We start from the raw sequence: 14,261 nt of genomic DNA on the forward strand, positions 1-14,261 counted from the left end.
ACTATGTAATAAGGAGAACTCTTAAATATTTGAGTGACTTGCAGGCAATTAGCATGTCATTTCTGCAACTTGTATCTGTCTTGATAAACAAAACACTCCATTATTGAAATCTGAGTTTATTATAAATTTTTTTTTTTTTTGGTTCAGTAAATTATAAATTTTACAGGACTGAGGCTTTGCAGTTTGCTGCAACTAATTTTCGTTTCATCAAAATATATATAAAGAATCATCTTTACATTTTCATTCAGAATAATTTGATAACTAGTTTACTGCGTTAATGAAAAATCTTTTTTTGACTTATGTTCTGTTTTTTTATTTTAGGAAACTAATCTTCGTTTAAAAGCATTTGCAGCTTTCAGTGTATTGTCCAAGTTAGTAATTTAGTTTTTATAAATACTAATGAATCTTTCTCTTTGTTTCTCTCTCTGTTTGGTTTTTATTTAATGGTTTTTTTTCTGATGTAATGGCATAAATTTTAAATAAGTAAAAACACAACCTACATTTAGACTAAGAGATAAGATCAAACTAGGTTGAGTAGGTGAATTTACTTTGACAAGTAGATAAAATTTGTTAGAGTAGCTAAAGCACTATGTATTTAGCTGTTCTAAAATTTTTTTCAGAGGGCCTGGTGATATTTTTGTTTTATTGAATAACAATAACTAACAAAAAGCTGTTTACTACTGCTGGAAATTGTAAATAAAATAGTTTTTTTTAATGACATATTTGCCAAAAAATAGTTTTTTATTTAACAGAATTATTTCTCTCATTAGTTTAAAATTAGCTAATCAAGATCTTAAGGTAATGCATTGATTTAAAATGACCCTATAGCGCATACCCAATTTTAAAAATTATACTTTTGCTATAATATTATTAAAGTATTAAAAAATGTTTATTTACAGACGATCTGCTGTCACATTCAAAAATGACCCAGCATTGTTACAAAAGTTGTTTGTGTTACTTGAAGAGGTTATTGTTAAACATTTTTGCCGCTGATGATGATGATGATGATGATGATGATGATGATGATGATGATGATGATGATGATGATGATGATGATGATGATGATGATGATGATGATGATGATGATGATGATGATGATGATGATGATGATGATGATGATGATGATGATGATGATGATGATGATGATGATGATGATGATGATGATGATGATGATGATGATGATGATAATGATGATGATGATTGATGATGATTGATGATGATGATTGATGATGATGATTGATGATGATTGATGATGATTGATGATGATTAATGATGATGATTGATGATGATTGAAGATGATAATGATGATCATGATAATGATGATGATGGTTGATGATGATTGATGATGATCATGATGATCATGATTAATGATGATTAATGATGATGATTGATGATGATTGAAGATGATGATGATGATGATGATGATGATGATGATGATGATGATGATGATGATGATGATGATGATGATGATGATGATGATGATGATGATGATGATCATCATCATCATCATCATCTTTGTTGTTGTTCTTGTTATTATTATTATTATTATTATTATTATTATTATTATTATTATTATTATTATTATTATTATTATTATTATTATTATTATTATTATCATTATTGTTATTATTATTATTATTATTATTATTATTATTATTATTATTATTATTATTATTCTTGCTGTTGTTGTTGTTGTTGTTGTTGTTGTTGTTGTTGTTGTTGTTGTTGTTGTTGTTATTATTATTATTATTATTATTATTATTAAACATCAACATCATCTGAAGAAAGGTTATTTCATCTATTTTTTGATATGCTAATTAGAAATTTTTTTTTAAAAATCACAGCCCTTTTTACATAATCATCAATTATCTGTCAATTAGTATGATTTTATTCAAAACAATATTCCAGTTTCTAGTTTTTGTGCTTTGTATAGTTTTATGTAAAGAAAATTATGTGAAGTAATCCAAGTATAAATAATGATAATAATAGTGAGTTCAAATATAAATAAGTTATGAAATATACTTGACTAAAATTTCTTTTAGTTTTATGTTAATAATCTTTAGTTTGAAGCAAAATAATAATGAAGTTTTATGATACATTTTTGTCAAATATAGCCTTCATGCTGACCTGAAAGTGCCACTAACATAAGGTGAAAGTAGATACATTCTATTGTCCAGAAATGCTAATTTTGAAATCCAATTATGACATCTGAGGAAATAAATTGACTTTGATATTGTTAAACTACTGTTTCATGTCTTAAAATCCTAGTTAGAAAAATACCTGTTAAATTTGACCCACTGACAGCATCCACATGAAAATTGGTGGATATGTATCTGGTACCTATGTTTATAAACAGACAAAATTTCATTCAAACATCTTGCATGGTTGTTAGTTTATTTTAATGTTGTATTTTGTCTTTGATACTTTTTGCCCAAAACAGTTTTCACCAACAGACTACTATTATGGTGATTGGTTTAAAAATAATTTTGCTAACTTTTTGGTTTCTTAAGAACAATTTTAGTTTGCAATACTTTTCACCCAGACAAACTAGCTGAGGTTGGAATGACAAAAGTAATTGACTTCATCTATGGCAAGACAGACTGGTATTTGATGGCAATAAGCCCCACATTTGATAATTATAGGTCACAAAATGTACGCATGGTCCATCAGTATTTTATGGCAAATATTTCTTTAAGGTTGCCAGACCACAGATTATTAATTTAATAATTAATTTTGCGAATTGTGTTTAAAAAGTCTATATTGCCTCTTATTTCTTCAATGATATTGTTTGCATCAAGCATGCATTTTAACTTAGTAATTGCTAAAATAATTATTTTTGATATTTTGAAGATAAGATGATTTAAAGATTCCTTAAACAAAAAACTTTGAATTTCTTTTTTCATGTTTATAATTTCTAGTTTCCAAATGTGTTTTGCAAATGATTTTGAAACAAACCCCATTGATCATATTAAGTGAAAAATCCAGAATAACAGCCCTAATCAAGCTAGAGACCCAACAGGATCTGTATGATTTATTAAAAAAGCATCAATCTTTTTGACTTCATGCCAATAAAGATCAGAGCATAAAACCTCTGGACAAAATCACCCTCTGGCAATAATGACATTTCAAACAATATAGTAGGTTTAAACACAGTTTTACTATCAAGAAATATTTCATTTGATCATATTGCAAAACTTGGCTTTGATGTTGGAGAAGGCTTTATAAAGTGTTGTCTTGGGGTCTTTTTCAATTACGTCATAATTGGATTTCAAAATTTGCATTTCTGAAATATGTCTACTTTAACCTCATTTACAGGTCTTCACTTTTGGGTCAGCACAAAGGCCTCTACTTTTGAGAACAGTTGACATAGATATTTATTTCTGTTGTTTTTTAATTTAAGAAAAAGTAATTTTTTTTATTTCTGTGTGTAAAACCTTTTAACTAGGAAGTACCTGAAGTTCGCATGGCAGTGCAAAGTGCAATTTCTTGTGTTGCTCAAACATACACTAAATTATCTGAAGTTAGCTTGAATAATTTACAGACATTGATACTGAACAATCTTGAAAAGGTTTGTGAAGTTTAAAATGAATTATAGATAAATTAATGCTAATAAAAAAGGAAAATAATTATTACTGGCATAAGATTAATTCTTATTTTAATGGTTAAATAATGCAAACTATGATTAAATAATATAGAGATTAGAAAATGTGAACATTTTTTGGAGAATGCACATAGACCTTTTTGGTTTAGTAGAAATAGTTTACACTGATATGTTGTTTAACAATATTTTGATACAATTAACTAAATTTTCTTTTCATAATAAAAATCTCTCTTAATTTAACATGGCTTTTAAAATTCTTGGCATTCTCTTAATTAGAATTCTTGGCATTCTGTTAACAAGATTTTGTAAATAAGATGGAACTAACTTATTCTATTAATCTTCCAAAACAATCCAAAGGTGTTCCTTGTTCAGCATTGTTTTTTAAATGAGAAGGCTAATTCACAATTTTGAACTCTAACATTACTATTAACTTCTTGCATAGCAAATCTTCAGTCAATAAACTAACTTCTTGGAAGAATTGCAGTGAACTAGTATGTCATTATTTTGTATTAGTTCAAGAATACCTCTGACCCTGAATAATGCACTGAATCCTACAAATTTAAATCCTCCTCAAACTGTTACTGAGCCCTAACAACTGACCATAACTCTATCCACTCAAGCTTTCTTAATGTGACTATTATAATAATCTGCAATTATTTCTTGTTTGTTGTCTGTTGAGAAGAAAGGTTTGTCTCTTGTTTTAATGTTATATGATGGCTTTGCTTTTTTTAAAAAATTAACTTTAAAAACTTTTGATGGAGAAAAAAGTATGAAAATTTTAATGTAATATTTTAAAAAACGTATTGTGAACAAAGTATTTTTTGAGCAAAACTAGTACACTTACTTTTATTTAGAGATTTTAAATAAAAGAGAATTTCTTAACAGTTACTATGCTAATTTAAGAATTTTAGCAGGTAGTTATTAGGTAATAAAGTAGTTTTTTTTTATTATGAGCAGGTACTAACATTCCAAGAAGATTTCCATAACTTTGGTGTGAAAATCTACTTGATATGTAGATTAGGCTAAAATGAAAATTAAGTGGTTTGCTTGCGATAAAAATTTGATTAAAAATTGATACTAATAATACCCAAGCACTTAAGCATGACAGTGTACATAATTGATAATTTTAAACCAAAAAAGTGTTTGTTGTATTGATGATTAAGGCCATTTAGGATGATAAAACATGATAAAAATATTCTGTCACTTGTGAAAAACTGCAAAAAAAAACAAACATCTAAAAAATCTACATTGTCTTTTTAAAGTATATAAAAATATAATTATATATATATATATATATATATATATATATATATATATATATATATATATATATATATATATATATATATATATATATATATGTATATTGAATATATTTTTTGTTTATCTAACATGCTGTATTCTCACTAAAATTTGTAATGTGGCACCCAAAAATTTTCAGTAAAAATTTTCAAATTTTTTGTGTTTCAATGTTATTGGACAACAAATTCATTATACACAAAAACAAGATTGTTTCCAGCAATTAAAAAAAAAGCACTAAAATTATGTATAGTGACTGGCTTTGATTGACCCATGTCACTACAATTTCTGTACTAAAAATGTTTTTTTTGGGCATCTAAAGCCATGTTTGTCTGTAATTCATTTATATTTTACTTTGTTTCCTCATTGTCATTAAAACACATAGCAATCAGTTGTTTTCAATGTGTATTAATAATGACAATGAAGATTGATTTTCTAAACTTTGTAATTGCACTAAAACTGAACTGCTTTTTGCAATTAAGCAATAATCAAGTGTTTACCTCAAAGTGTATGCCAAAAAGCATCTAGTAAGCTGAAACAGAATCACATCATTATAAAAAGTAGCTTTATCTTAATGAAACTGAAAAATGCTGAATGTAATTTTATTTAATAGAGGCTACAAATAGTGAAGATGATATAGATAACTCACTGCTCTACTTAACATAAAATGGGCTGCTTGCACCTGTACCTCTCTAGAACATAAGCATAATTAAGGCATAATTATGTCATTTGAACAAATAGTGTTACTCTTTTTAAAAAATCCTTATAAATATGATTTAAAAAAATAATTTATATTTAATGGAAAACCATATTTTCTGCCTTTAGACTTTACCACAAGTGCGTTTAGCATCACTGCAACTTGCAAATATTGTTTTCCCTAGTAATCATGCAATGGCAAAGTATATATGCTTGCTTGCTGTTGATGATAGGTAAGAAATATGTTGTTTTAAATAACGATTTAAATTTAAAAAATAATAATAATTAAAGAAACATATTATTATTACCTTATAGAAGATTTCAGAGTTTCTTTTCCATAATAACTTAATAAGTATTATGCAGAATAAACTAAAAGTTGGCATAGTTTTCATGGAAGTATTTTGTTCATGTATTACTATAATATTTTAGATATAAAGAGAAAATTTGACAGTACTCAGAGACACCCCACAAAAATCTATAGTATTAAAAATCAAGAACAGTTTAACTAATTCATAATGATACTATAATAGGGTAGTCTTTAAGTCATAGAGAAAAGTTAAATATGAACATATTTTTTATTTCTTTTTTTATATCTGTTCAAATATCTTAAAGTAAAATCTCTAGCAGCAAAAGTCTCTATACACTTTTCATTAACATTTAGAGGTAGCTAAATATGTTTGAAATTCTTCTATAAAATTTTGTTTTGGCTATAATGAAGCTGATTAAACTGTTATAACTTTTTTGAATAGAAAATTGTATGCACTAATGAAATAATGCATGATTATTTGAATAATAATGCATCAAAATTTTTTATTCATAAAATTGCACACATACCCTAATCCCTCATATTTAGTTAGTTTAAATTGTTTTCTAAAAACCACCATGAAAATAAAAGTTAATTCAAGGAGCTTGCTATAGTTATTTTTTGGTGTGCTGTTCTCAAACCTACTTCTAACAAATGCAATCAAGTTTTTAATCTTTTATGGGTGTTGTAACTACTTAGTCACATTCTGTTTCATAACTTTCTTTATCTATATTTGTTGAAAATTTTAGGAAATGTTACTACTACAATATGCGGATTCTGGGACATTGATACTTTTCCATACTTAAGGAATTCAAGATGGTATTGTGTTTTTAAAATGTAAAAATGCTATTAGATTTCCATCTCATTGTTAATATCATGCCGGAACCTGCAAAGAAGTATAAAACTGTATCTTTTTCGTAATTTATTCTAGACTGAAGAGTTGATCATAGTTCATAAATGTAAAGCATGGTTTTAGTTTGTAATGTCCAAGGGCTAGGGTGTGAATACCGTCTTGCAAGATGTGTCTTTTGTCATCGTTAGCGCTGAGTGCGACTTTGTTGATCTCTTCGGTGTAAATGTTATGCTGATGAGATCGGATAACGTTCATAGCTGCAAGCTTTTCATTTCCACTGAATAAGCAGTCTTTATAATCTTGATGAGTGATGTGTTTTTGAACGACTTTATTTTTAACCCCTTTGCATTTTTTCTCTTCTTTTTCATATGTTTTGTAAGAGTAGAGCTTAGGACGAAGCCCAACAAACTCTTTAATTTGCTTACCTGCAGTTTCATCTTTGAACTTACCTATAACCTTTTTATTTTTAAGCCCAGCGTCAAATGCAAAGTTTTGAACAGCAGGATGATCTTTTGGAAATTCGCTCGTGTCAAATTTAGCTTCAATATCGTTAGCAATGTCTTTGTAAAAATCATCCGTTTCGATTTCATAGATGAGCGAGTCAGTATCAGTCATGAGTAGTTTCGCGCGATCTCCGTATTTAGGTTTGATATAGTTGTAATTGAAATCAAACATCAAAGTTTTGCTTATGTCTAGAACGCTTAGTCCTAAGTAAACAGGCTTGTTGTAAAAGAGTTTTGTTCTTTTCATGTGAACCGCTGCAAGGTTTTCATCAAAAATGGTATTTCTATCATAGTTAGGTTTTCTTGACAATTTTAAGACTTCTTTTTTAGTGGTGACTAGTTTAATATCAACATGCTTTCGAATATTCTCCATGGTTTTTCCAAAGACAGAGTTATTCATGAGTTTAAAAAATTCTTTTTCAAATTCGTTTTTAGCTTTTGCTCTTAATGTGGTGTTGAGGTCAATGTATTGTTTCATGAAAGGTTCTTCTTCAAAGGTAATACCTCGATGAATTTTGGTAATGATCAATCCAAGTCGTTCATAGAGTTTTAGGTTTTCGTGATGAATGACATATTTCTCCTTGTTGTTTAAATTAGGAACGAGCTTTTCTACTTTTCCAATGGTTAGTCTTTCAGGAGCTAAAGGATAGTCGTTGTGTAAATCATGTAGGCTTTCGGGATAGGTTAAATCGACTTCGAGAATACAAGGCATGGATTTCCAATTGGAGAGTTCATCCTCAGCCATCCATCTGAATCCTCTAACAGGAAGAGGTTTGCACATAGCCCATCCATATAAATTATTAGCGTCTAAGTATTGAATGAATTTAGAAGGTTTTGAAGGATCATAGTCTGGCATGTATTTGTTGTTAGCAGTTCCATGTCGTTTGCTGATCATGCAAATTCCACCACGTATACCTTTTTCTATCATATTAAGCATATCAATATCAGACAGAAGCTCTAACTGAATTCCAGTTAGCTTTAACATAGCATCCCAAGCCAAACCAGGTGAGGTGTAATACCAAGCAGGGTCAAGCTTGTAATATTCCATGCAAGTGTCTCTGAAATTTTCAAAGACATCGGCAAGTATCAAGACGTCTGACTTGTTGTACAGTTCTTGATAATCTTTAAACGTTTTACATCCAAATACATCCCAAACGTTTTGCGCATGCGTATAGTCTTCACAGCTTATCCCCTCATCATTTAGTTTGGAATAGAATGCTTCAATAGGAGGTAATTGCGTTTCAGAGAACTTTTCAATCGAGTCCACCCAGTCATAAGGGTAAACTCCTTTTTTTCTTAATAAATCAAACTTTTCTCCAGAGTAATATTGAGCAACGTTTTTGCATTGGTCGTTGTTTAGATTTTTAGCTAGATCTTCTAACTTGAAACTCATGAACCTGTAGCTGTCGATAAACCTTAGCTCTTTCCATACTTCACGAAGTTTACCCTTCTTATCAGTAAATTCTCTCACTTTGATGCTTTTTGTGAAGCTGATATATTTTTCTTCATTGTTGGGTATGCAATTAAGCTTTCCACCTAATTTCTTGATGAACAAATGGCTGTCATAGCCAGACAAATTATGTAAAATGATGGGTATGAATTTTGGAAGTTTATAATCCAAGTTGCATTTGTTATGAGAAGCTCCTCGATACTTTCCAGTCAAATGACAGTGGTCTAAGACTTTGTCACCGTTAAGGTCTTTTTCGCAAATATGACATAGGGTTGCAGATTCATAATCTTTCTCATCCTTAACAGTCATGACTTTCTTTTTTATTAAATCAATCTTGTTAAGAATCTTTATAAGATCTGATTCAAGCATGGTTATAAACTTTTGAGCCACATCGTCATCATCGCTTTCAGCTGTGTACATGACTGGTTTTCCCTTGTAAAGGTTATCGTCAAAGCATTTGATATAATAGCAGAAGGAGCTTGGTATGTGCTTTTGGTATTGTTTGGTGTATGACTCTTTATTATTATATTCAGTGTTATCCTCGATGGGTTTGATAAAACTTTCAAAGTCAGCAAATACAACGTATGGAACCCTCATAGACTTGTTATAGTTTTTAAACTGAACAGTCGTCCCTTCTTTAGGAAGTTCGATTCTTACTGAGGTGTTATCATAACAATAAGGTTGATGCTGTTGAAGCTTTTCTTCCTGGTCATAGCCTTGCAAGCAATTTCGACAATAATGTTGTTTTCTTTTACCTTTTGATGTTTGTGTAGACAATAACCTGCTTAAACTTTTAATGAGACAGTAATGGTCAGTGTCTTCGTTTGAAATAAGCAACAAATCAATGCAGTGCTTTCGATCTGTAAATTTAGATATTTTCAAAGGGTAAAGTTTTTCATTTTCATACCCAAAGACGTTAATGTTAATAGTTGGATTATTTTTCTCAAACTTTTTAATTTGAGCGATCTTGACAGGAAACTCCATTCCATCCCAATTCAGCTCTTCTGATTTTAAAATAAGATCATTGTCAATTCTTTCGTTATGCGTATTTTTTAAATTCAACGCTCGAGTGACTGACCATTTAAAGCATTGATCGTCCTTGTTTTCCATGTTGATGATCGCCTTTTTGTCTTTCAGCTCTTTAGGCAACTCCATATAGGAAGAACCGCTAATAGGCTCATAATCAGTAAAGTTAATGTCCATCCTTAAAATCTTAGACAGGATACTATTAGAGCCTAAAGCATTGTATTTGACACTACTTTCCAAGACTTTTCCTTCCATTTCACCCATGAGCTCTCTTACATTTGTAGTCGCTAGAACAATCTCTGATCTTGATGAAAAGCTTGCTTCCCGAGTCACTTCTGCACCAGTCATCATGCTTACAGATTTCATTTCGCACGTTAAAATAATTCTTACTCTGGTGTTTCTCCCCCCTTCCATGGTTTGAATAGCAGACTCTCTCACCAAATTAAAAAAGGATGCAATGTCGTTATATCGAGAAGAAGGTCTATAAGAAAATTGTCTCACAGAACCCTCCGCTGAATGTTCAGTCATTTTAAACTTTACTGTAAATGGCTTTGGTTTTGGTACAGGTTGTTTATACTCTGTTTTTGATACAAGCGATTTGATAGACTGTATCTTTTTATCGATTTGTTTTGCTGATTTGCTTACCTTCTCCTTGACAACTTCAGGAACGTAAGGTTCTATCCATTCTTTAATATCATTAAACTTAGTTTTAACATAGGACGCCACACTTTTTGCAGCTGACGTCATAGTTGAAAATAAACCAGGTCTTGGTGCTGGAACCGGTATAGGTGTAATAACGTTTGTTGAATCTATAACCGGTGTGTTAAGAATAGAGGGTTCATCTCTTGTCACCTGATTTTGCAAGAGAGTAGAAGGTTCGAATGAAATCAAGTCGTCAGACCTTGGTCTTGGAGCTGGAACAGGTCTTTGAACCGCAGGACGAGGAGCAGATACAGGTCTTTCAGGACTAACAACAAACCTTACTTTTGTCGGCTTTATTGAAACTTTTGTTGGCTTTACAGAAACTTTTACAGGTGGTTGAACAAACCTAACCACGGTAGGTCTTACATTAACAGACAACGGTCTTGCCTCAGTCGTTCGTCTACGAGTAGCAGGTCCATACCCAATGATAGGTCTTGTTGTTTTAATAGCCTCAACAAGCTCTTCCCTAGTCATTCTGGTATAGTCTTTTATAGCTCTTTCTTTAGCATCTCTTCTTAATGATGCCATTGATACTTTTTGATCTTTCACACTTTTACTTTCCATTTTTATTACGGAAAGATTTTTCTTTATGTCACTTTCAATTTTTCGCTCTTTGGCGGTAGTTTTTGCTTTTTGCTTTTTAGCATCAGTTTTATCACCCATTTTATTAAGGGAAAGAAAATTTTTTTCGATGCATTCAATTTTTCGCTCTTTAGCAATTAATTTTTTTGAAGAATGGAGACTCATTTTATCTCTGCCGTGATTTTCTTTAAGTCAATTCAATTTTTTTAAATCTTGGCACACTGTCGGCATCTTCGAAAAGTCTTCCGCGAAAAAATTATGATGGTAACCATGACAACTGTTAAGACATTTTTTTTCAATTCTTAAAAAAGAATTAAAAAGGATCTTAAAAAATACAGAGAGGATCTTAACGTCTATTCTTATAATCTGGTAACACAAGTTCTGCCAACTTACCTTCTTTATTTATATAATATTTTATTTTAAGTATGTTTACCGTTACCCCATTTTTTGTAATTTCTACTTTTTCATCACCCGACTTGTATAATTCATATCCGCCAAAAAATTTATCTTTTGAAAATTTGCTTTGAATATTACCCATCTTTTTTAATCGTCGTCAATTATTTTACTCGAATTCAATTTTTTAAATCTTGGCACACCTTCAGCATCGTTTTTCAAAAAGATCACGTAAAGGTCTTAGACTCTATGATAAAGATCACACCAAGAAATTTTTTAACATGTTAAAAGTTAAAAAATCAATTTTGCTGCTTTTTACGTTTTTCAAGCTTTTCAGAATTTAAAAATTCAATCTTGATTCCATCATCCACCTTTCCATCTCGACGCTCTAAATATCTCCATCCACGTCCAGTCCCTGCCATCGCTTTGTAAAGAGACTTGTATTCAGTCACCTCACCCGTTTCAATGTTGGTTATTCTCACAGTGATGGGTTTTTTCTTAACTAAACTAAGCCATTCCCATTTCGGATCAACAGGTTTTTTTTCTTTTGGAGGAGGCTTTACTTTTTTTTCTTTTGCTCTTTCTAAAATCTCATCTTTACTGATCAAATTATTTTCAACCGCAAGCATCATCAACGTTATTAAATCATCTGCTGTTTTACTAACGCCGTTTTCATTCAACAAATTTTTCAAATACGATGTTGTATATCTCATTTTTATTATACCAAGATTTTTTTTAAGTCAATTCAAAAATCATGATTCTTTAGAATACTCTCCAATGACTGGTCTTGTGTTTTTTATTGCTTTCACAAGCTCATCCTTTTTCATTTCCGAGTAACCTTTTATCGCATGGCTTTTACCTAATTCACGCAATTCTTTTACCGTTTTGCTATCCGTTTTTATTCAGATAAAAAAACTAATAAACAGCAGTCATGTTGGTTCCATCTGAAACAAATTTAAGCAGTTTGTCAGAAATAACCACTGCAAAAATAACAGTATTTGCAATAGTTGAAGTTCGAAATTTAAGGTTTACCACTAATTCAGCTGTTTCCGACGTCATTCTTTCTTTTTGCTTGCTGATATCCACAAAGAACAACGGATATAATTTTATATATTCAAGCAAGCTTAACCCAGATTGACAAACAAGTTCATTTGTACCGTAATATTTATCATCAAAAGAGAACGCATCTGAATAAGCCATGACCACTCTCTTTTCTCCAAAATTCAAGTCGTAATTGTAATTTGGATACTTTATTCCATTAACAGTCACGTAAAAATTGCTAACATCACAATGGTCAAATAGTGATGGATTAACTGTTTGACTGGAATTTCTGTTTGTCTGAAGTCCGAACAAGATAAATCTTGGAATGCTTTTGTCAGTGACTCTTCCAAGCGACCAGGTAAATTCTGTTTGACCGGCTGGAATAAGCTGTCTTTCACATTTGTTTGATTTATAAGCCACTTGAATGGGAATTTTTTGAGCTATTAAATTCATGAAATCAGTCTTTTTCGAAATATCCAATTCAACGCGAGGCATATAAAGTCTGAATTTTTTAAGGTTGATCATTCCTCCACTAACGCTCTCCGCTCTATAAATCGCATCATCACATTCTTTCTTTGTAAAGGTGATGGTATGCCTAAACCCATAAACAACTTTGTCATAGGTTTCGCAAAATCCAAAAATGTGCTTCAACGGAATTTTAAACGAAAAAGCTCCAACGGATGTAGTGTCTGCAAACAAGTGGTCTCGTCTAACATTGAATCCTGAATTTCCAACAAGATTTGACGTATCCATATACCACATCTGTTTTAATCCATCAGCAAACTGAAATCCATAAGGATATTTCATCAATCCAAGTATGGTGGTGGCTGGACCTGGATACATCACTCTTTCCACTTGCTCTCCCGACAAGTCATAAGTCACATCATTAAACAAATACATCAAAGCGTTGTTCACCAGTGCAATGTTGTCTTTAGCATCGTAAAAGGTTCCATCGCTCTTTTTCAACACTCCTTCAATAAGAATGTAAGCCTCTGATGGTACTGTTTGAATCGATTGACAGTCAATCTCAAAAGTAATCGTGCCTGAAGAATTTAAATCGAGATTGGTTGGAAGGTACTCAAAAAAATCAACTTTTTCAATACCAATATCATACTCTGGGTTCTCAGTAACTCTTAATCGCTCAGTACTTATCATTTTTTATATAATAAAAAAAATTATTTAATTCATTTAAATGTCTCTCATTGCAAGACATTGCAAGTTTATAACAAGTCATCGCAATAGAATGCTATCTTCATACTATTTTCATGCCCTGCCCCATTTTCACCAGGTCTTGAATTCGAATCGCGTTCTTTTTAGACATTTTCTTAATTTGAATAGATGAACCAGTCTTTAATTTTTCAATGGTCTTTTTACCTTTATCAATAGCCACGTCTTTAGCAGCGGAGATGGCTGAAAGGGCTAACTCTGTCCCAGCAGATTTTGCAGCTGTAATCGCTTCTTGCCCAATTTTGCTTGATGCAGCATTTTTAAGCAAATTCACTGTTGCTTTTGATACACTTGACGCAGCTGTTCTTTTTATGAAATTTTTAATCATGTCTACAATACCACCTCCACCAACAACGTTCTTTTTCACATATCTTCTTTTGTTCACAATGAGCATTTTTTTTTAAATAAAACAATTTTTTTTAAATAATTTTATCAATAGCCTTCATTAACGATTTATATTCCTCTTTATTAATCTCTCCTTGTCTCAACAGCTCATCGCAAATAGCAACAGCCTCGTTTCTTGAAGCCGTGTTTCCAGCATGCCAAGCAGCTATACTCAATTCAAGCTTTTCCACCAACGCATT

General features: G+C 30.9%; 1 protein-coding gene across 8 annotated transcripts in view; it reads left to right on the forward strand.

The window, feature by feature from the left end:
- LOC145190719 (proteasome adapter and scaffold protein ECM29-like) overlaps positions 1-14,261 on the forward strand; it is a 113,569-nt gene that overhangs the window by 31,653 nt on the left and 67,655 nt on the right. For all 8 annotated transcript variants that reach the window (XR_016449873.1, XR_016449872.1, XM_090079040.1 and 5 more), the window contains 4 exons: positions 322-371; positions 900-966; positions 3,446-3,568; positions 5,726-5,829. Coding sequence is in view for 6 of the 8 variants with exons in the window: in XM_090079040.1 (XP_089935166.1) it covers positions 322-371; positions 900-966; positions 3,446-3,568; positions 5,726-5,829 (344 nt within the window). In the remaining 2 variants the exon portion in view is untranslated. The remainder of the gene's footprint in view (positions 1-321; positions 372-899; positions 967-3,445; positions 3,569-5,725; positions 5,830-14,261) is intronic.

The sequence above is a fragment of the Hydra viridissima genome, unplaced genomic scaffold (genome assembly GCF_058129835.1).
Source record: "Hydra viridissima isolate aposymbiotic clone 2 unplaced genomic scaffold, HvirCarnegie_v1 scaffold_2, whole genome shotgun sequence".
NCBI classification, from domain to species: domain Eukaryota; kingdom Metazoa; phylum Cnidaria; class Hydrozoa; order Anthoathecata; family Hydridae; genus Hydra; species Hydra viridissima.